The sequence below is a fragment of the Lynx rufus genome, unplaced genomic scaffold (genome assembly GCF_022079265.1).
Source record: "Lynx rufus isolate CCGP_SWC_20201006 ecotype Redwood Valley unplaced genomic scaffold, mLynRuf1.p SCAF_28, whole genome shotgun sequence".
NCBI lineage: Eukaryota > Metazoa > Chordata > Mammalia > Carnivora > Felidae > Lynx > Lynx rufus.
In genome coordinates, this window is record NW_025814843.1 from 10329749 (window position 1) to 10352290 (window position 22542).

The window sequence follows — 22542 nt, forward strand, 5'->3', positions numbered from 1 at the left end:
GGCTCGGCTCACCTCCCGCAGCTTCTCCTGGGCCTCAGCCAGCGCGGCTTGCTTCTCCTGAAGCTGGGCCAAGGCCACGTTCATCCTGACCCGCTTGGGCTCCACCACGCGGTACAGCCGCCCGTACAGCTGCGGGGAGACAGTCCGGCTGCAGCGGCCGCTGCCCCCTCCTCCGCCCAGGGCTTCCCCCCCCACCCCAGCCCGGGGCTCCCGCCCCGCTTCCCGCCCGCGCCCCCGCTCACCTCCATGGCCCGCACCCACATGCACAGGGACTTGGCCGCCAGCGAGACCCGGCCGATGATGTCGGGCTGGAAGTCGGGCTGGGCGCAGTAGGCCCCGATCTTCTTCAGAACCTTGTCTGAGATATTGTCTTTATCAAAGTGGATCAGTGACTTGATGAAGTTCTGCTCCCCTGTGGGATGGAAACCGGGGGCCTCAGCCAGAGGGCCTGACCCTCCTTCTCCAGGCCTCGCCTCCACCGCTTGGGCGTGGTTCCTGCCCCCGCCCCCACCCCACCCCCATCCCAGGGCTTGGCTCCCCAGCCCAGAACACTGACCGCATCCCCACTTCCTCCCGCGGCCCTCACCTCCCTCCCCAGAACCTCCAAGCCCCCAGGACGCCCTACAGTCTTCCCAGCCCCATCTCCCACCAGCCACCTACCTCGGACGCCCTGGGCCAAAGTCCCTGCCCCAACACACACACATCATTACTTCCCCACTCTTTGCACATTCTCGTCAGGGCAGGGGTCGCTGAACTAGGGCCCGCAGACTTTATTCCGCCAAGAGAGCGCAAAGCCGCGAAAACCACGAGAACGAAACACAAAGACCCTTGTTTCGCATTTTCTGACTCTCATGCTTTTGAGGGCCCCAGAGGTATTCCTGCCTTTCTTTGGATTCTGGGATATGGTCCCATATCTTCAATTTTATTTTATTTTATTATTATTATTATTTTTTTTTTTTGCTTAAATGAAGGGGAGCTGTTTTCTGTTCCTTACAGCCAAAGAATCTTGACTGATCTTTACGTCTCCTCTTTCGTACGAGGCTCCACCGGCCCTGGAGCGTCGGTACGATGCGTCGTTCGTCTTCGCCTCTCCGAGCTCCCGGCGCACGGCAGACGATTAAGAGGCACGGGGCGAACTGGCGCTGAGTGCGCCTTGGGTCTCTAGCTTACCTAGCTGCCTCTTGGCCTCCGCCCAGGTGGGCTCGTTGCCTCGAAGAATCATGACTGCCTGCATGACCATCTCCACTTGGGCGGGGGGCCGTCCGTAAGACTTGATCTCTCCTATGTCCTTCTTGTTCAGAGACTCCAGAGCCTGGGCAAAGGGACTCGCTCAGGGAGCAGGGCCGTGCAACTCGGGGGGTGGGACAGGCGCTTGACGGGGGGGAGACGAGACCCCACCGAGACGCCCTCTTCCTCCCACGTCCCCAGGGACTTCAAGGACACAGAAGGCTGGTCCCATTCCCTTCCCTGGGCCTTCGTACCCGCATGGCTTCTTCCAGGGCTGGCAACGCCTCTTCTAGATCCTTCTGGGCATTGTCGGCCAGTGCCTGGCACTTGACTTCCTCGATTGCGATCTTCTCACTATTGGCTGTCACGGCCTAGGGAGGCACAGGGAGCAGGGTTTTGTCTTCGCCCTGGGCGAGAGTAGGGGGCCAGTGTCAGGGGAGCGATAGCGATCAGAGATAAGCTTAAAGAAGATGCGAGGGGCACCGCGTCCCCTGACACGGTCGCTGACGGTGCCCGGGGCAGCCCCTGCCCCCCGGTCACTAGTGGTGGGGTGCGTGGGGGGCAGAACCAGGGCACAGGGACACCCCCCACCCCCCACCTTCTGCTGCTCATCTGCTTCCCGCTTCTGCTGCACAATGATGACCAGGTACTCCTCACACTGCTTCTGGAACTCAGCCACCTTCTTCTTGGCCTCCTCCAGCTCCAGGGACATCACCTCCACCTTCTCCCTGGTCTCGTCGATCTTAAACAATCCCGTCCGCAGCTTGTTGGCCTGGCCCAGCAGCTCCTGCCGCTTCTCTCCCAGCAACCTGGGGCGCAGAGTAGGGTAAGGTGCCTGGGGAGGCTGGGCACCCCCCCCTTCCCGCCTGTTACCACCGCCACCAGTCAGGTTTTTAGCATTTCCTGCCTGAATCCCTGCTAACAGCTTCCCAGCTGGCTTTCCTGCTTCCAGACCCTCAACCCTCTGATTTATTCCACGCACCACTGTCAAAGCAGCTTGTCAGACACTGTTGTCATCGCCGTGTCCCTACTTGAGGCTCTCCCGCTGCTCCCCCCCAACCCCGTGCACAGCAAGCAGGGGGCTGCGGTGAACCAGACGACACAAGCCTGTCCCGAGGGGGTGACCACCTCTCACCCACCTCCACCCTGGTTTCCCCACGTGGGAAGGAATGTGGGCTCCGTATTGCCACAGTGCGTGATTTTCTTTTTTAATTTATTTTGAGAGAGAGAGACAGCACGCGTGTACCAGCAGGGGACGGGGGGAGAGAGAGAGAAAGAGAGAGAGAGAGAGAGAGAGAGAGAGAGAGAGAATCCCAAGCAGGCTCCATGCTGTCAGCACAGAGCCCGACTCAGGGCTCAATCTCTTGAACCATGAGATCGTGACTTGAGCCGAAATCAAGAGTCGCACCCTCAACCAACAGAACCACCCAGGTGCCCTGAAATGTCTCATTTTTAAAGAAAACCTGGAAATCCGGATTTTTCTAAGCCTCCCATTTTAAATGTTAACAGCTTACTCAAAAAGTTTTGAACATTATACAGACCAAAAAAAAAAAAAAATAGCATCTGTGCAGGATTATTTTCTGGACCGAGCGAGGAAATGTGCATCAAAGGCTTAGCATAATGTCTGGGCAAACCGTAAACAGGCTGGAAGCCTGGGCGCCAAGGGAAGGCCAGGACTTGACTTTGCCAACCGCTGCAAGTGCCTAGAACAGTGAGTGCCATGTGGCAGATGCTCAAAAATACGTGTTGAGGGGCGCCTGGGGGGCTCAGTCGGTTGAGCGTCCGACTTCGGCTCAGGTCATGATCTCGCGGTCCGTGGGTTCAAGCCCCGCGTCGGGCTCTGTGCTGACAGCTCAGAGCCTGGAGCCTGTTTCAGATTCTGTGTCTCCCTCTCTCTCTGCCCCTCCCCCACTTGCACTCTGTCTCTCTCTGTCTCAAAAATAAACATTAAAAAAAAAATACGTGTTGAAGGAATGAACGAATGAATGAATGAATGGGGATGACCATTCTTTTCACAAATGGCTTGTCCTTCACCTTGATCAAAACACTGAATCTAATAAATAAGGGGAGCCTTGTTTTCACATTTCTTTTACATCTTTCAAAGCAAACTATTACTGCGTTGGGTACATAAAAAGATACTCAGTATGACTTAATAAATGAATATATAATTCTTGAGGGGGGTAGAAAGTCTAGAAAACATTCAGGGCTGACACACATATCATTGGTATATACGGCGATGTCCCCATTGTACTGAGGTTGGAAAAAGACACATCGTTCCAGAAATAAGGACAGAGAGGGTGTAGGGAAGAGCCGAGGCCAGAGGGCTCTGGAAATGGCCCTGCACCCAGGGAACCCCGTCTCTCTTTTGTTAACTCCCTGCACAGGAGGAGACCCCCACCCCACATCCCTGCCTTCCAGGGTCAGCACCTGGGTCGTGGAGCCAGCCCCGCGGCGGGGGGGGGGGGGGGGGGCTGGCTCCTGGATCTTTCCCATTACATCATTCGGCCCATCGCCCTCAAAAGCTACCAAGCTCCCTGGCCCTCCCCGCCCTCCCCCACCCTTCTCCATACTTCTTATATCCCGACACGAGCTCCAGGTAGTTGGTGGGTGTGACATAGTTGTATCTCCGCAGCTCCAGCAACATCTTCTGGGAGTACCGCCCCACGGACCAGTGCATGGTGACAAAGATCTTGGCCACCTTCCTGTGGATCTGAGGCCCACGGAAAAGGATGCAAGACGGACAGTGGAGGCACATAGAGAAGGGACACGGGAGGGAGGGCGGGGCTGGGCGTGTGGGGAGGGCCTCACATTCTCCTCTGTGCCCAGGTCCACTCCTTGGAGGTACTTCTCGGCCACCTCCAGCAGGGCCTCGTGGGGCCACTCGGAGAACCAGTTGATGGTGGTGCAGTTCACCAGGGCCGGGTACTGGCGGATCCAGTTCCTGGTGACGGGTTTCGAGAAGAGGTCAGTCCCCTCCAGAGAGGCAGCCTCCAGCTCCTGGCTCCCTCACGGGTCCGGCCGCTTTCCAGAAACCCACGTGTCCCCTCCTCATGCTCCTGTGTCCCCCCCCCCACCACCCGTCCAGGTCCGGCTCCCCTCAGAGCTGGCTCAGTGTAGCATTTAGGGACAGACGGCCTGGTTCACACCCAGCTGTGGACCTCGAGCAAGGGAACATCACTTTGCTCATCTCTAAAATGGGAACAACGGGGCGCCTGGGTGGCTCAGTCGGTTGGGCGGCCGACTTCGGCTCAGGTCATGATCTCGCGGTCCGTGAGTTCTAGCCCCGCGTCGGGGCTCTGTGCCGACAGCTCAGAGCCTGGAGCCTGTTTCAGATTCTGTGTCTCCCTCTCTCTGCCCCTCCCCTGTTCATGCTCTGTCTCTCCCTGTCTCAGAAATAAATAAACGTTAAAAAAATTTTTTTAAATAAATAAAATGGGAACAACAGGAATACCAACCAGGGCTGTTAGCTGACTCAGGGAGGCAATACGTGTAAAATGCTTAGCGCAGTGCCTGGCACAATAATACCATTAATATAAAACCAAACAAAAGGGTGGCCCAAATGGCCTCTCCGTACAATTCTGTCTCCCTCCTCCTCTCTGATGCCCTTAAAACCCGGTCACTCCAAGAATGGGTAAGCAAACCATGGCATATACACATAACGGACTATTACTCAGCCTTAAACAGTAAGGAAGTTCTGACTTCCTTGGGTGAAGGAATGGATGAAGCTTGAGAACTCTGAGCTGAGCGAAACAAGCGAGACAGACAAAGACAAAAACTGTATGACTCCACTTACGGGAGGTATCTAGAGTAGTCACTCACAGAAACAGAAAGGGGTCAGTGGTTGTCAGAGGCCGGGGCGGGGAGTGGGCGGGGGTGGTGTGTGGAGAAATGGGGGATTATTCAACAGGTGTAGAATTTCAATTTTGCAAGAGGAGAAAGTTCTAGAAATCTGTCACACGCTGATGTGAATATGCTTAATGACACTGTGCCCTACACCTGAAAACCAGTGATGATGGTAAATTGTATGTAATTTTGCATTTTTAAAATCATGATTCAAAAATTTAAAACAGGGGCGCCTGGGTGGTTCAGTCGGTTGAGCGTCCAACTTTGGCTCAGGTTATGATCTCAATGGTTGGTGGGTTCAAGCCCTGCGTCTGGCTCTGTGCTGACGGCTCAGAGCCTGGAGCCTGCTTTGGATTCTGTGTCTCCCTCGCTCTCTGTCCCTCCCCCCGGTCATGCCCTTTGTCTCTCTCAAAAATAAACAAACATTAAATTTTTTTTTAATGTTAAAACAAAACAAAACAAAGTGACAACGAAACAATGCAGTCACAGCACAAGGGAGCAGACAACTCCCATGTAGCAGCAGGAATAACCTGAAAGGAGCCGAGGTCTAGGGCGGGCAGGGGGGGAGAGCGGGCTATTCAGGACCCCAGAGGGTGCGGGGGAAGGCGGGGGGGGGGGGGGGCGGGCAGGACAGACAGGCAGGGAGAGGCTGTCCCCGGACTCACCTGAAGGAGTTGCCCACGGGGCTGAGGCAGAGAACGATGTGCAGGTTGTCGCGCACGCGCTCAGTGAGGTAGGCGAAGAGGCTGTCGGAGGACTGGGGCACCTGCTCGGCCTTGGCCTGCTCCGAGATGAGCGTCTGGATCTGCACGGAAGCCAGGCGCGCTTGGGGGAGCCACGGTTCCCGAGGCAGAGTCGGAGGGGTGGGGGCCGAGGCTGGGCGGACGGGACAGGGTGTGGCTTTTGAGGCTACTTGGGGGTGACGGAGGAGGAGCGGCTCTCGCCCCCGACGCGGGGGAGGGACGGACAGAGGGCCCCGAGGGAGCACATTCTGGGATCTGCGCTTCTTCAAGCTGGGGGAGGGTAGGGAAGGGTTCGAACCTCTTCAAATTCATCAGTCTTGTAGAGATTGGGGACCTCGCCCGAGCTCAGGATGTTGTTGATGTCCTCCAGGAACGACTCATCCGCAATCTGGGTGTCCACGAAGAGGAAGGACGTGGGCTTGAGCTCTACCCCCGCCTGGCGGTACAGAAGCTTGATATCTGGGCCAGAAGAGGGCAGGAGGGAGGGGGGACAGACGGACTTCAGACTCACCATCCCGTCCCTTGTCCCCCCCTCTGAGAGGTGGGAACCCGGCCCCAGCCTGCGACCCGAGCCCGGCACGCCCCCCGCGCGCCTGGCACGGCTGGCTACCGGCTTCCGCCTCTCCGCTCCCCGGTCACCAGGGGATCTTTCACGCCTACCTTCTCGGAACTCCTGCCTTCGGTAATGTCTGCTGACCTCGATCTGGAAGGTGGCGTACTCACAGATGCAAGAGGCCAAGCGGGCCAGACTCTGGCGCCCGCTGCCCCCAATGCCCACCAACAGCATGTTGCCCCGAGGCTGTCCGATGACCCGCACGATCCGTGTGACTGGGGGGCGGGAGACGAGGGCGGTGAGGCCTCTGGGACACCCCGGGGGACCACCGGGCCCTACGCTAGAGACCTAGGGACCGGGGTGCCCGAAACTGAAGTACAGGGACCGCGAAGCGGGGGGGAGCGGCGGGTGCCTGAGGCCGAGGCAGCGAGTCCACCGCGAGCGCAGCCCTGTCTGCCCGACACCACATCCTCGTCGTCGAGGAAGAGCCCCACCGTCGCCACTGGCCACCTGGGGCCAGAAAGGAAAGCAGCTCCCGGGACTCGCTCGGGAACAGCCCACGCCGGGAGCTGGGGCGCGGCCGGGCCGGGCGGAGGAAGTGCTCACTGTGTTCGATAGCCTCCCGGAAGAGTACCAGCTGCATGGGGACGACGGCGGGGGACAGGTTGTACTCCCTGAGGGCCGTCTCCATGGCCGCCTTCAGCGCAGCCAGGTCTGTGAGGTCCTCGTACACCTTGGGCTCCCGCATGAAGTCCCCTGGGCCGCGGGAAGCGGGCTCAGATCTCCATGGCCCGGTCGTGGCCAGGCTCCCCCAGGGACCCCATGGCCCAGCCCTCCCCCCGGGGGGCCTCCCAACACCCGCAGCCCGAGGCGGGGGCGCCAGCTCACCGAAGATGGGAGGACGTTTGTTGGGACAAAGATTATGCAACGTGAGGTCAAAGAAGGAGCCAAGTTTGTCGCTGATGATGCCCACGAAGGCCTCCAGGTCTGCAGCATCCACCAGCCGGTCAGAGAAGACTCTGTCGGGAGGGAGTGGGGTGAGGCTGGGGCATACGGAGGAGGGGGGCCCCCTGGGCGGGTGGGGTGGGGTGGGGGCGGGGCATACGGAGGAGGGGGGCCCCCTGGGCGGGGCATACGGAGGAGGAGGGGGCGGGGCATACGGAGGAGGGGGCGGGGCATACGGAGGAGGAGGGGGCGGGGCATACGGAGGAGGAGGGGGCGGGGCATACGGAAGAGGGGGGGCCCCCTGGGCGGGTGGGGTGGGGGCGGGGCATACAGAGGAGGGGGGCCCCCTGGGCGGGGCATACGGAGGAGGAGGGGGCGGGGCATACGGAGGAGGAGGGGCCCCCTGGGCTGGTGGGGTGGGGTGGGGCGGGGCATACGGAGGAGAGGGCCCCCTGGGCGGGTGGGATGGGGTGGGGGCGGGGCATAAGAGGAGGGGGCCCCCTGGGCGGGGCATACGGAGGAGGAGGGGGCGGGGCATACGGAAGAGGGGGGGCCCCCTGGGTGGGTGGGGTGGGGGCGGGGCATAAGAGGAGGGGGGCCCCCTTGGGCGGGTGGGGTGGGGGCGGGGCATACGGAGGAGGAGGGGGTGGGGTGGGGCGGGGCATACGGAGGAGGAGGGGGCGGGGCATACGGAGGAGGGGGGCCCCCTGGGCGGGTGGGGTGGGGTGGGGGCGGGGCATACAGAGGAGGGGGGCCCCCTGGGCGGGTGGGGGGGGCGGGGCATAAGAGGAGGGGGGCCCCCTGGGCGGGTGGGGTGGGGGCGGGGCATACGGAGGAGGGGGGGCCCCCTGGGCGGGTGGGGTGGGGGCGGGGCATACAGAGGAGGGAGGGCCCCCTGGGCGGGTGGAGGGGCGGGGCATAAGAGGAGGGGGGCCCCCTGGGCGGGGCATACGGAGGAGGAGGGGGCGGGGCATACGGAGGAGGGGCGCCCCCTGGGCGGGTGGGGTGGGGCGGGGCATACGGAGGAGGAGGGGGCGGGGCATACGGAGGAGGGGGGCCCCCTGGGCGGGTGGGGTGGGGTGGGGGCGGGGCATACAGAGGAGGGGGCCCCCTGGGCGGGTGGGGGGGGCGGGGCATAAGAGGAGGGGGGCCCCCTGGGCGGGTGGAGGGGTGGGGCATAAGAGGAGGGGGGGCGGGGCATACGGAGGAGGAGGGGGCGGGGCATACGGAGGAGGGGGGGCCCCCTGGGCGGGTGGGGTGGGGTGGGGGCGGGGCATACAGAGGAGGGGGGGCCCCCTGGGCGGGGCATATGGAGGAGGAGGGGGCGGGGCATACGGAGGAGGAAGGGCCCCCTGGGCGGGAGGGGTGGGGGCGGGGCATAAGAGGAGGGGGGCCCCCTGGGCGGGTGGGGTGGGGTGGGGCGGGGCATACGGAGGAGGAGGGGGGTGGGGTGGGGCGGGGCATACGGAGGAGGGGGCGGGGCATACGGAGGAGGGGGGCCCTCTGGGCGGGTGGGGTGGGGTGGGGGCGGGGCATACAGAGGAGGAGGGCCCCCTGGGCGGGTGGGGTGGGGGCGGGGCATACAGAGGAGGGGGGGCCCCCTGGGCGGGGGGGGCGGGGCATAAGAGGAGGGTGGCCCCCTGGGCGGGTGGGGTGGGGTGGGGGCGGGGCATACGGAGGAGGGGGGCCCCCCTGGGCGGGTGGGGTGGGGGCGGGGCATACAGAGGAGGGAGGGCCCCCTGGGCGGGTGGAGGGGCGGGGCATAAGAGGAGGGGGGCCCCCTGGGCGGGGCATACGGAGGAGGAGGGGGCGGGGCATACGGAGGAGGGGGGCCCCCTGGGCCGGTGGTGGCTCGGGCGTCGCACCTGAAACACTCATGGATCCAGAGTCGTGTGATGCTGGACTTGGTGTCGTGAACGTCCTTGTTGGCCCGAAGCATGCCCTGGAACACCTGGGGAAGAGGTGGGGCGGTGGGATGGCGGGAGGGAAGAGACCCCGTCCCAAGTCCCAAGCGTTGAGAGGAAAGCCGACAAAGCCGTTCCCGGCGAGGGAGCTTCACCTTGGAGATGTCCCGCAGGTTGAAGAGGTAGTGGATCTTGGCGGGCGTGGGCAGGAAGCGCTGTACCACCGTGTTGTACATGTCCAGCGTGGCCTCGGTCACCACGTTGCCGATGGGCTTCACCTCTTCCTCGAAGTCCTGAAGCTTCTGATTGATCATGGTGCCGAATATCCGGATGATCTGGGACTCCTGGGAACAGGCCCTCACGCTCACTCCCGCAGGCTGCCGGCCTGGCCGCCAGGGCCCGGACCCCGGCGAGGGGAGTTAAGTACTCATCCCGGGGGGCCGAACATAAAGGGGCGCAAAACCCACAAAATCAAGAGAAATAACATCTTAACGCAGTACTTAAAAGTCAAATTCAGGGGCCCCCCGGGTGGCTCAGTCGGTTAAGCATCCGACTCTTGGTTTCGCCTCAGGTCACGATCTCCTGGTTTGTGGGATCGAGGCCGGCGTCGGGCTCCGTGCTGTCAGCACACAGCCTGCTTGGGAGTCTCCCTCTCCCTCTCTCTTCTCCCTCTCTCTTCTCCCCCTCTCCCCCTCTCTCTCAAAAGTAAACAAACATTTAAAAATTAAGGAAGAAAAATTGAAATTAATGCAAAATATCCATGGTGAACACATACGCACGTTTTAAATAAAGATGGGGTCAGGATTGTTGCAGTTTCCTTTTGCCTCAGGCTCTGAGATCCCTCAGCAACCACCGGTCTCGGATTTATTTAACATTGTGGTGTTTGTTCACCACGAATTTTTGGCTTTGACTATTTGAATGTTGCATTCGAATGTTATGTATCTTGACGACTGAGGCTTCTGGGGTGCCCCGGAGGCCTCACTCACCTCCCCGAACCCTGGCGTTCCTTAGCGTCTTTGGGGCCCCTGAGTCCGCCTCCCCCAGGACCACAAGGCTGCACAGGCCAGAGATGGCCAGCCACACTCTTCTGGCTCAGGAGAAGCAAGGGCTCCCACAAACAGCAGCCCCCCACCGTGTTACTGCTCCCTGTGCACGCCTCCGCTCGGAGGTCCCCCCACCCCTCCTGGATCTGCCTCCTGGTTCTCTGGGACACGGATGGCTTGCCTCTTACGGCCCCCCCTCCCCGGGCCCCCATCGCGCCCTCACTGTGGGGAAGGTCATGTTGATGACGTTGAAGCGGCTTTGCAGTCTGGGGGAGATGATGGTCCGTCCGCCCCCGGGAGGGCCCATGGCAGCCATCAGGAACATGTCCTGGAGAGCAGAGACCGGCAGGAAAGGGGCAACACGGGGCACAGGAATATGGAGGATGTCAGAGGAGCCGGATGAGGGCAGTAAGAGGAGAGGAGAGGGGCCAGGACAGCAGAAAGGGAACAGGGAAGGCGAAGGGAAGGAAGGGATTAGGGACAGTTTGTTCGGAATTATTAAAGTGACATATTTGTTTTAATTTCATTATAATCCATGTACCAAAACCAGAAAATGGAAGTAACTTAAAAAACGTTTGACTACGGGGCACCTGAGTGGCTTAGTCAGTTAAGCGTCTGACTTCGGCTCGGGTCACGATCTCACGGTTCGTGGGTTCGAGCCCCACGTCAGGCTCTGTGCTGACAGCTCAGAGCCCGGAGCCTGGTTCGGATTCTGGGTCTCCCTCTCTCTCTGCCCCTCCCCTGCTCACGTTCTGTCTCTCTCTGTCTCAAAAATAAACATTAGGGGCGCCTGGGTGGCGCAGTCGGTTAAGCGTCCGACTTCAGCCAGGTCACGATCTCGCGGTCCATGAGTTCGAGCCCCGCGTCGGGCTCTGGGCTGATGGCTCGGAGCCTGGAGCCTGTTTCCGATTCTGTGTCTCCCTCTCTCTCTGCCCCTCCCCCGTTCATGCTCTGTCTCTCTCTGTCCCAAAAATAAATAAACGTTGAAAAAAAATTTTAAAAATAAATAAATAAATAAATAAACATTAAAAAAGATTTTTTAAAAAGTTTGACTATGTTTTCTAGACTTTGGTTTTCTTTTTCCCCCTCTTTTTTCAGCGTGTATGTGTGTGTGCATGCGTGTTCTTTCCCAGAAACACAAGAATACACTAGCCGTCAGGAGAGCTTCTGACCCTGAGTGCCAGACAGACGGACCCCCCCCCCCCGCCCCGGTGGGAGGGATGGAAGGGCTGCTGCCCGTGAATTTGGAAAAAAGAAACAAGATGCTCAGAATCCCGTGGGTGCAGACTGCCTGGGGGTGCCCCACAGGGGGACGTGGGGAGGCGGGACCCGAGTCAGGGACACCCTGGACGGCAGCAGGGGAGTCACGTGAGCGTGGGGAAGGCATGGAGGTGGAGGACGGGACCCTTTGGCCACCAAGCACAGGGCAGAGTCACCGAGGTGAGTTCGCAACAGGGACTGGTCGTTGAGGAGCCGGGAGTCTGGGGCCGGAGGCGGCCGGCCCCACCCGTGTGGAGAGGAATATAGGATCACAGGAGCCTCCCCATCTCCGGATGCTTACTCGGATGTACTTGATGGTCTGCTTCGTGCGATCGTACCAGAAGCCGTAGTCAAGCCAGAGACGGATCAGCTCCAGGGGGGGCTGGGACCCAAACACGTCCTTCGCCGGCATGTTGAGGTCATCCATAAAGGTGACCATGCTTTTGCCCCCAAGCGGCACATAGACCCCCTTGGTTCGCTTCTCCACCCTGCTCTCGATGATGCTCTGCACGTTGTTGGACGTGGTCTGGTGGAAGGGGTACGGGGTGAATGCTTGGGTCTCCCGGGAGAAACTCGGGGTTCGGGAGGAGTGTGGTCAGGCACTTGGATCCCGAGGGAGGGCGCGGAAGGCAGGGAGGGCCTGGGCCCCACGACGCACCTGTGCAGACATGTTGACGGTGAGCACAGACCACTGGCTGGAAGGCAAGGACTGCAGGACGCTCTGGGCGATGGACGTCTTTCCGGTCCCCACGGGACCCACCAGCAGGGTGGGATTCTGGTTGGCCACCAAGGCGCTCACCAGGTAGTTGTAGCGAACAGTGTCGACCGTGGGCACCATGATCTTGTAGAAGGGGGAACTAGGGAGGAAAGCAAACCCCGTCCGAGGGGCCTGGCCACCTCCTTTCAAACGTCCGCTTCCTCCCGCCTCCTGACGTTTATCTCCCTCAGATGTCACCAACCCTGCCTCCTGAGGGGCCCGGAGGCCGGGCGTCCTGCTTCCGGCGTTCCAGAGCCGCCTCCTCTGGGAGCCAGCCCCCCTCCTCTGCAGCGCACATCTGCCTCGAGGCCCCGGCTCTCTGCCCACATCTCCCACCAACCACGGCCCCAAGCCCGACCCCCCCCACAGGCCCCGCTCTCACTTTGGGGGGTAACGCCAAGTCTTAGGGAGCTTTTCCTCAAACGACGTCCAGCTTCGCATCTTGGGGTCCACAAAGTACTCGTACACCGTGTCCTAAGGAGGGAACACGTGTGAGGCCACCAAAGCCTTCTCCAGCTGTCCCCGGCCGGCCGGGAGTTTGCACAGCCCGCTGGGTGAAAGAAAGAGGCCCGGGTTGGCACGGCTGAAACTCAAGCAGAGCCTGGCGTAGGGAACCTCGTGGGTGCTAGAAAAACAGGAAACGTCGGACGGCTGGGTCTGAGTGTCCTTGCCTTATTGGGAAAGGAGCCCTCAATCTCTCGGAGGTAGCTGTCGATCTTCTCGCGTCCCTCCTCGTCCACGGAGGCGCACACGGACCAGATCATGCTGAACACGAAGGTCAGCTCTACCATGGTCACGTAGTTTTCGCCGTCGGCTGGGTTCACCTGGATGGAACAGGAGAAGGGACTCGGTCTCCATCCGTAAGAAAAGGAGGGGGATCTATTGTGGCAAATCGCAGCAAAAGCTTAGAGTTTTCCTCCCTTCCTGGTTTTATTTGGAGACACCGTGTGGTTGTAGGTATACCTAAACCTAAAGCGTTCAGATGGACCTGAAAGTTCTGGTAAGTCGGCAGCTGCCCTGACGCTCTTTGCTGCTGTGTCATAAAGGCACAGCAGTGGCGTGGCCACACCACGTCTGCCCTGAAGAAGTTGCCACAGGTGCCCTAGGACCCGGGGCCCGGGGCGTCGTGGCAACTTGTCTGTAAACTGCAAAAAACGAGATGACCTAAATGTCCACCAGTAGAGGGATGAAAAAAGAAAATGCCATGTTCTACAGTGGAACAGCGTGCAAAGGTTAAAAGCAATAAAATCAATCTACGGATACCGATACAGAACTCAAACCCATATTGCTGTATGTGTACATGAGGTGTATAACGTGATATGGTTTTTATTTTTTATTAAAAAAATTTTTTTTTACATTTATTTATTTTTGAGAGACAGAGCACAACTGGGGGAGGGGCAGAGAGAGACAGGGAGACACAGAATCGGAAGCGGGCTCCAGGCTCCGAGCGGTCAGCCCAGAGCCCGACGCGGGGCTCGAACCCACGAACCGTGAGATCATGACCTGAGCTGAAGTCAGATGCTTAACCGAATGAGCCACCCAGGTGCCCCTGATGTGTTTTTTAAATATCACATTTTCTACGACTGCCTACAGGCCTGTATGTCAATATGTATTGGAAAGGTCTGAAATGATATGTGCACACATTCCACAGTAGTTACTCATCTAGAGGGGGTTGCAGACCAGGACTGCAAGGACAGAGATGATCAAAAAGGTCTCTGGCTTAATATGAAAATTTTTATTTTTATTTATTTTTATTTATTTAAAAAAAATTTTTAATGTTTATTTATTTTTGAGAGAGATAGAGTATGAGCCAGGGGAGGGGCAGAGGGAGAGGGAGACACAGAATCGGAAACAGGCTCAGCTCAGAGCCTGATGCGGGGCTCAAACTCACGAGCTGTGAGATCACGACCTGAGCTGAAGCTGGACGCTCAACCAACTGAGCCACCCAGGCGTCCCAATTTTTATTTTTTATTTTTAAGGGGCACCTGGGTGGCTCAGTCGGTTAAGCGTCCGACTTCAGCTCAGGTCATGATCTCACAGTTTGTGAGCTCAAGCCCCGTGCCGGGCTCTGTGCTGACAGCTCAGAGCCTGGAGTCTGCTTCGGATTCTGTGTCTCCCTCTCTCTCTGCCCCTCCCCTGCTCGTGCTCTGTCTCTCTCTGTCTCAAAAATAAATAAACGTTTAAAAAAAAATTTTTTAAATCAAAATTTTAAATGTACCAAGTTCATAGCAGAAACAGCATGTTTTTTTTGTGTGTTTTTAAAAAAAGGTTTTTTTAATGTTTATTTTTGAGAGAGAGTGAGAGAGAGAGAGAGAGAGCATGAGCAGGGGAGGGGCAGAGACAGAGGGAGACACAGAATCCGAAGCAGGCTCCAGGCTCCAAGCTGTCAGCACAGAGCCTGACGTGCGGCTTGAACCCAAGAAACACGAGATCATGGCCTGAGCCAAAGTCGGACGCTTAACCGACTGAGCCACCCAGGTGCCCCTTATGTTTTGTTTTGTTTTGTTTTGTTTTGTTTTGTTTTTTGTTTTGTTTTGTTTTGTTTTGTTTTGTTTTGTTTTGTTTTGTTTGGCTTTGTTTAAGGAAGTTCTAGGCCCAGTGTGGGCCCCGAGTTCATGACTCCAAGATCAAGGGTCACATGCTCTACCGGCTGAGTCAGTCAGGCGCCCCGAGAGACAGCACGTTTAGACCCCTGGGGGCTCGTGGCAGGTACTGTTGCTGCAGCCGGGCGTGGGGCGCACACGGGGCTAACTCGGCACGGTTCGCCCGGTCTCTAACGGGCTCCGTGGAAACAGCCTCAGGCCGTGCGTGAAAAGTTCTTGAGAAAGGTTCTGAATGAAGACTCCGAGAATGACAGATAAGGGGACACAGAAGATGCTACCCCGTCCGGAATACCGAACACTCCTCAGTCCCAAGATGTGGGTGGGGAGCCATGCCGAAGCTCTGCCGTCCATCACAGTCCAGACTCCTTGGCCTATCCGTGCAGCTCATCCCAGCTCACGACGCGTCCCACCATCCCGCCCTCCAGGCCTCTGCACGCGACGCCGGGCCCCGCCACCTGGCCAGCCCTCCTCGGCGCCCGCACGGCTGACACCGTATAATCGTCCTTCGTCCATCCATCACCTTGCCAGTCCCTCCACACAGGTTCAGTTTGTATCAGCTGTGCCAGGAATGACATACCCTGCCAGAGGTCCTCACTGTTCTACGACCTCGTGTCAAGGGTTTGGTTGTGTGGTGATGTCTTCAAAAACGATACAAACCACTTCTAGGCAGTGATTTAAGCTCAACAGACAGATATCCCACTTTGGTCCTTACTCCAGAATTCTGAACTGGATAACGTTGCTCTTAAACGTCAATTAATGTGAAAATTTCCAAAGCCCCCTCATCAGATTAGGCTGGGAGCTCCTTCCCGCAGGAACAGCAGCCCAGGGCCTCCCGTAGACCAAAACTTAATATCTATTTTTTGAAAGGACGGAGAAATGAGGAACAAAACGAACTCTCCTCGGCTCCCCAATATGGGTAGGAAATTCTAGTGATGCCTCACTGTGTACCATCAGCCGTCAGAGGCCTGAGTCTGGCATTCGACCACGTGTGCACAGGCACACACAGCCACGCACGTGCGCGAGGTCAGTGAGGCCTCCCCCTGGGGTCCCCGCTCTACTCAGGTCTGTGTACAAACCGCGTCTCAGACACCCCGTTCCCCGGGGTCGGCCCCGCAAGGTCACGAGCCCCCCGGCCCGGGCCCCGCTCCGCCGCCCCCACTCACCCCATTCTCTGGCGTGGCCAGGGCCGAGTACAGCTTACAGAGGGAGATGATCCCACTGTATTCCGGGAGGGGCACCAGCTCGTTGCAATAATCCTTCTTGAAGGTCAGCATCTTGTCGATGAACTTCTCGAACATGCGCTGAAGGGGCTCGGCCTCAGCCTGGAGTCCGCGAGAGAGGGCTCTCGTTCTACGTCCCGCAGGCCGCACCGGTCACCCGCCCTCTCCTCACCCCACCCTGGACACCTTCGGTCTCCTCTCCAGCCAGGACTGAACATACGGCTTCCAGCCCAGGTCAGCGTAGTCAGTGTAGACCATCCCGCAGCGAGACACGGTGGCGGGAGAGGCCACGGCCAAGTTCTCCACCTCGAACAGCAGCGACACCTGAGGACACGCTGGGTCAGAGCTTCATCCTTCGGCCACCCCACTCCCATCAGGAGAAATCACTCGGGACTCGATGCCCCCAAGTGTCTCTGTCCGAGCGCCGAGCGGGGCAGGGTGATTGATGGCCTATGGCTTACAAATGACTTGCGTTTTAAAAGAATTTAGAGCTTGTTCAAGGTTAAGCTTATGGAAAACCTCTCTGTCTCTGTCTCTGTCTCTCTCGATGGCTCGCTTGCATTGTGTGGGTGGGTGGGTAGAGAAGGGTGGTCTTCACAGCCGGTGAACACATAACCCCGGGCAGTCGGCGAAGGCGACACGGACTTCTTTCCCATCAGCTGTTCCCACCGTCCGTGGGAGATGGGTCTCCCTGAACCCAGGCATCCTCCCCCTTCCTGGTCCCTCAGAGCTGCCCCTTCCCCCCCACCGAGCCCTGCCTCCTGCCCCGGGTCCCCAGCTCCGCAGGGCCGGCACCTGTTCGGGCATCGCGATACGCTCCCCGTTGATGAGGGTCAGGACTTTGTTATCGTCCATGACAGAGTTCATGCTCTCGATCCACAGCGTGTCCACGGGGCCGTCGAAAAGGATCCACTTCTCATCGGGCTTCTCGTCTTGGTAGGAGGAGGACGGTCAGGAAGCCAGGACTTTCTCCCCAGATCTCCCTTCCCACTCGTGTCCCCGGAGAGGCAGGCACGAGCCCCCTTGTACTCAGCATGCCCCACGCGGTCGTCTCCCAAACGTGAGCCTTCCGGTCCCCCCGCCCAACCCCTCGGGCGACTCCGGCACCTGCCGTCCCCACCCCGTGACCCTCTGGGCACCTGCACACGCCGCCCGCATGACACTGGACAAGATGCCGTCTGTCCACTCATTAGTGTTGAGGTCGTACTCCCCATACAGCTCCCCCAAGGACAAGGCCTTAGGGTTCAGGGGGAACTCCTGGAACCGACACAGGAGGAGGTATCGAGGTGCCGGCAGGCACCACCCCAAGACGTCGTCTTATTTCCACCCGCCCCCTTTATATCCAGGGCTCTGTGCCCGCCCTGCTCTCTCTCATCTCCCCCAGCCCTGCCCTCCTGGTCCGCACCGCCCCCCCCCCCCACCGACCCTGTGCATTCCTGCCCCCACCCTCCCTGGCCGTCCACCGGGGGCTTTGCTGTCCCAACTCCGCACCCGAACGATATTGAAGTTGGGGTCCCCGGCGCGGCACAGGGAGGACAGGGAGGACTGTAGGATCCGCCACGAGGCCGTCTTGCCGCTGCCCGTGCCGCCCACGATCATGGCCGAGTGGCGGGAGTTCTTGGTCTCATACAGCTGGATCACCTTGGTGAGCGTGAACGGCGTGGCCTGCAGGCCCATATCGCGGGTCTCCTGCTCGATGGTCTCCCGCAGCTGAGGGAAGCCAAAACGCAGGGAGAAGGGATGAGGCCTATAAGGGACTCTCACAGGGTCCCCAGTGCCTGGAGGCTCACGTTCAGCCCAGCAGATATGGCACCGGGGCCCCCTGCACTCCGGCCGTGGACGGACCCAGTGTGGAGTGGAGGGACCGGGCTCCGGGCCAGCCTGCCTGGGGCCCCAGCTTCAGCTACGTGAACCCGAGAAAGTTGCCCCTCTGAGCCTCAGTTTCCTCACCTGTTAAACGGGAATAACGAGGACGCTTTCCTTGTAAGGTTGTTTTACTATCTCCCTACTTTTACCCCCCTCCTCGTCCCAGAAATGGTCTTTCTTGCCAGCTTAGCAATGCGTCGACAAAGACGTATTTCTATCCAGCATGGTCGTGGTTGCAGTAGAAAGGAGCACTCAGGGGATCTAAACTATCGTTCCAGGAGAAGGAGATCTCTGTACTTTCTAGAACCCTCCGGCCCACCCCTTCCATTCTATGGCTCCACGCATCAGCAGCTCCTGGCCGCCTCTCAGCACCCTGCCCCCCCACCTCCCCGTGAGGAGAGAAGTCGAGGCAGGGGGCGCTGCTGGGCACAGAGCAAATAGAAGGGCTCAGAGGGCTCCGTGAAGCGAGTCAGGAGGGCGGGGGGCTGAAGCAAGAGAGCCGAGTGTCTGAGCGGTCCCGGAGATGAGGAAGCCCGGACAGGTCAACCGTCCCACAGGAGGTCACGGCCAGTGGAGGGCAGAACAAAGACATTCGCTTCACACGGGAGGGTGGGGGAGGACCGGGGGACAGATACCTCGCCGTAGTCGATGACGGGCAGCTCCGTGCGGGGGAACAGATCTTGCACGATGGCGTTGAAGAGCGGCGCGTCGGCCGAGGTCAGCTTGGCAATGTTCATGTCTCGCATGGAGAGCAGCAAAACCTGGGCGGGAAAAGACGGAGCCTCGGGCCTGAGCGGCCAGGGCCTGGGTTCTCATCGGGCCCTTCCTCTCCAAAGGGGTGAGGCGCAGGGGGCGAGGCGCAGGGGCGAAGCGCAGGGGCAGGAACAACGCATGTTCAGCAGTACGACAGGTCACACGGGGGACAGCAGAAGTCGGGGGGGGGGGGCGGGGGGCGGGGATCCCAACCGGGGACAGGACCTGGAAAGCTTCGGTGAGGGCGCACGGGCCCCGTGACGGCGGAGCTTGAGTCCCAGGGGCCGTGTCCCTGACCCACCTCCTCATCAGACAGGTCGGGCTGCAGACGGCGCTTCTTGCCGGCATAGCGCAGAAGGGAGGTGAGCGCGCGCAGGCCGAAGTCGTAATGGTCCTGTCTGGACAGCTGCTGCACGGCCAGCGAGTACAGTGTGTATACCTTCTTGGCCAGGATCTGGGGAGCCGAAACGGGGTGGGGGGGGGAGCATCGAGCACCCCAGAAACCCTTCTCCTTCACGCGGGACGGTTACAGATACAGGAAGCCCGGCCCCGGCACCTGAGGCGGCCGGGATGCGCTCTGTGGACAATTCTAGCAGGACGATCTCGGGACCGGTCCCAACGTGGGTTAGGGGCTTCACGGAGGGGAGAACTCCCTCCTCCGAGCTCTCCCGCCCCCACGTCCTACCGACGACGGCCTCCGTTCCTCGTAGGATAAGCTGACTGGGAGGCTGGGGCGCTCCTCCATCCAGGGAACAGCCCGAGAAGGGAAGTAAGAGAATTCCGAAAGGACGTCATCGGCCTACCTTGCAGTTGCCGAAGCCCTCCCCGAAGAGAATGATCTCCGCGATGAGAGTAGAGTCCGGCACCACCATGGCGATCGGGCGGAACATGGATTTAAGGTTATCAGGCAGTTCTGTGCGCCCGGCGTAGCCTGGAAAACAGCGCCATTTCTTAAGAGCCCAAACTACTCCCCACTCAGCCCCACCCTCCCCAACCCTGGCATGCCCCACAGTCTCCCCAACTCCGACCACATGCTCTCCCCGCCCCCCACCTCGGCCCTGGCCCTGCTCTCCTAACTCTGGCCCCTTCCCTCCTTTCCGCGTGGCCCTGTTTCAAACTCCAATCACGAGCTAACAATTTCCCATCTGTCCAAGCTCCGTGTGTGACTCACGACAGTCCTGATGGAAAATCACCGCTGTTTCTCAAGACTCTTTCGGTACCTAAACCCTTCCCTGTTTTCCCCGCGGACCCTTCCCCCGGAGCTGTTCCCAGGGAACGAGGGTCTGCATGTTGGGAGAAATTCCCTATTTCTGGGAAAGGGATGGCAGGAAGGCCAGAACTCGGGGAGCTCGCCCACTGGGAGAAGACAGGGAAGCATCTCAGAGGACCAGGGACATACATACACACGCAAGCGGCCGTCAACCCATTTAGGGAGGACGTAACATTGCCTCCCATTCTCCCAGAAAGTCGTGTGTTTACCCTTGTCTCACACTGTGTTGTCTTTAGCCACATCTCCCTTGGCTAAACACACCGGCCTGGGAGGGGGTGGGGGCAGACACTCAGTGCTCCCCCGCAGAGCCTCAGCGGCTCCGTGGCCCACACCCCATACCGGGATTCATGGTGATGAAGATCCCACAGGACCACACCAGGTTTATTTCAAAGCCTTCAAAGTAGAAGCGGAGGAGGCTGGCAGCCAGGGCCGACAGGATGGACAGGATCTGCTGGGCCACCACCGACAGCACCTCCACGTTGATTCGGTTAAACTCATCAAAGCAGCCCCAGGCACCGGTCTGTGGGCGGGGGGTGGGGGCAGAGTCGCTGGGAGCGAGAGACGTACCCCCCCTCCGCACACGGGGAGATGCTAGAAACCAGCACGCCCTGCCCGGAACGCTCTGATAGGTGGGGCGGCCTCCAAAACGTGTGTGCTATTGGGGTGGGCTGGGGGCAGCGTAGCCCTGTTGTGGTTTCTGGCCACATTCCAGAACATTCCAGCAGACGGGACAGTGTCGGGGAGAGCCAGAAAAGGTGTGGGTTGCAAAGGGACTGGGGCAGGGGATCTTGTGAGCACCGAGTGCCTAGCCACGCCCCAGTTGACGTACATCAGCTCACTTAACACTTACAGGATCTTTCCATTTTTCAAATAAGCAAGACTCAGCCCCGAGGGAAGCTGAGGGAGGTGCAGGGACATCCCCCGACTGGAAGAGCCACCCGAGGCGAGAGGCGATACGGTGTCGTCAGCCACAAAGTAGTGAACCAGACCGGCTTTCAGTTCACTCTCTGGGGCTAAACGAGAACCCGGGGCCTCTGGGGCAGGGCGGCAGGGCACTGACCTGGGCCAGGCCCGAGTACATCCTGCCCATGGACTTATAGTCCAGGCCCTCGGAGCAGTTGACCACAATGACGTATGTGCCGAGGGCCTTGCCCAGATCCTTGACAGTCTCGGTTTTCCCCGTGCCCGCCGGACCTTTGGGGGAGCCCCCCCGATGCAGGTGCAGTGCCGTGGTCAGCGTCATGTAACACCTGAGGATGGAGGACAGGGCCTATCTGACTCCCGGGAGCCCGCCCTCAGCAGGTGCTGCCCCCGCCCCAGCCCCCTGGTGGCCGCCGCGCACGGCCGACCTGTCTGTCAGGGGCGTGATGACAAGCCGGCCGGAGTTCCCCAAGTACTCGTAGCCATACTGGAATTGCGTGTTGGTCTGGTGGATCACACAGTCGTCGAGGTCCTGGGGAAACGGGGCAGAGGAAGAGAGAGGTGGGCTTGGAGCCGGACAGAGACAACGACCGAGGAGGTGGGGAGGCGGCGGTTAGGAGATTAGGGGTTCGGTTCAGAGTTTGGAGGGAAGGGTTTACGGCCCAGGTGGAAAACAGGGGTGGGGGCTTCACGCCGCACGAACGCCCCGACCCACGGCAACGGCCGGCCGCAGCCTCTCGGGCTCCCGGTCAAGCGAGGGCCCCGCTGAGCACCGACGGTAGCGATGGTCGGTCCTGATTCGGGAGGCAACAGAGTTGAGCCGGCTGAGGGAACTGAGGCGGGACGGAGCGTTGGGGTGCCGGCGCGGCGGGGACCGTGGGCTGAGCGGAAGCACCGGGCCCCCCGCACCTTCTCCCAGTAGAAGCGCAGCTGGCTGAGCCAGTCGAAGGAGCTGACGTCCGTGAGGCCGCTCTTATAAAGCTTCTCCAGCACATCCCGGGCATGAATTTCTATCGTCACCAGGGCCACGATCTTCAGCCGCGTGATTTTGGTCAAGTTCCCCCGGATGGCCTCTGAATACTTATTCAGCACTGACACCTGTCGGGGGGTTAGGGGGCAGAGTGGGGGGGGGGCAACTCAACCAAACCCCAACACGCCTCATCCCAGCCTCACACGACTTTCAGCTCCCGAAACGCCTGATCCCCAGCGTCCGCCAGACCTTCTTGGCTGGACTTCCGCCACCAAGCACCCTCGTTCTGACCTTGACCTCTGACTCCGGCGTTAACCCCTCCAACCCCCAGCAGGCCCACCCCATACTTGTAGGCCCCCCACCTGCTTCTTCTTCATGACCTTGAGGATCTTCTTGTCTCCCCGCTCCTTGGCCGTCAGCAAGCACTTGGTGACATCAGCCGTCCACTGGATCTGACTGGCAGTGATCACCATCTGGGGTGCGCAGAGGCGGTGTCCACACCTCTGCCCCCCGCCCCCGGCCCCTTCCAGGACCCGGCGCTACTCCTGTCTCAATATCTGCCCCGAGGGACGGGCACGCGTCCAAGGGCAGGAGCTAAGGGGCCGGCGCGCAGGGAAGCCAGGCCCGAGCCCAGAACGGGGTGGGGGGAACAAGACACAAGGTT

The 22542-nt window shown here is 59.9% G+C and overlaps 1 protein-coding gene across 1 annotated transcript in view; it reads right to left on the bottom strand.

Moving 5' to 3' along the window:
• DNAH2 (dynein axonemal heavy chain 2) overlaps nt 1–22542 on the bottom strand; it is a 93435-nt gene that overhangs the window by 23472 nt on the left and 47421 nt on the right. Inside the window, exons 32-63 of the mRNA XM_047089924.1 lie at nt 22241–22351; nt 21818–22006; nt 21337–21440; nt 21048–21237; nt 20327–20507; nt 19521–19648; nt 19019–19171; nt 18600–18725; nt 17590–17808; nt 17238–17355; nt 16894–17030; nt 16285–16422; nt 16042–16200; nt 12947–13099; nt 12658–12749; nt 12177–12375; nt 11820–12044; nt 10482–10586; nt 9371–9559; nt 9177–9262; nt 7255–7385; nt 6973–7122; nt 6474–6641; nt 6112–6272; nt 5736–5875; nt 4036–4168; nt 3798–3937; nt 1826–2036; nt 1482–1598; nt 1171–1312; nt 243–412; nt 13–129 (exon numbers count right to left, since the gene is read on the bottom strand). Of these exons, the coding sequence (XP_046945880.1) occupies nt 13–129; nt 243–412; nt 1171–1312; nt 1482–1598; nt 1826–2036; nt 3798–3937; nt 4036–4168; nt 5736–5875; nt 6112–6272; nt 6474–6641; nt 6973–7122; nt 7255–7385; nt 9177–9262; nt 9371–9559; nt 10482–10586; nt 11820–12044; nt 12177–12375; nt 12658–12749; nt 12947–13099; nt 16042–16200; nt 16285–16422; nt 16894–17030; nt 17238–17355; nt 17590–17808; nt 18600–18725; nt 19019–19171; nt 19521–19648; nt 20327–20507; nt 21048–21237; nt 21337–21440; nt 21818–22006; nt 22241–22351 (4782 nt within the window). The remainder of the gene's footprint in view (nt 1–12; nt 130–242; nt 413–1170; nt 1313–1481; nt 1599–1825; nt 2037–3797; nt 3938–4035; nt 4169–5735; nt 5876–6111; nt 6273–6473; nt 6642–6972; nt 7123–7254; nt 7386–9176; nt 9263–9370; nt 9560–10481; nt 10587–11819; nt 12045–12176; nt 12376–12657; nt 12750–12946; nt 13100–16041; nt 16201–16284; nt 16423–16893; nt 17031–17237; nt 17356–17589; nt 17809–18599; nt 18726–19018; nt 19172–19520; nt 19649–20326; nt 20508–21047; nt 21238–21336; nt 21441–21817; nt 22007–22240; nt 22352–22542) is intronic.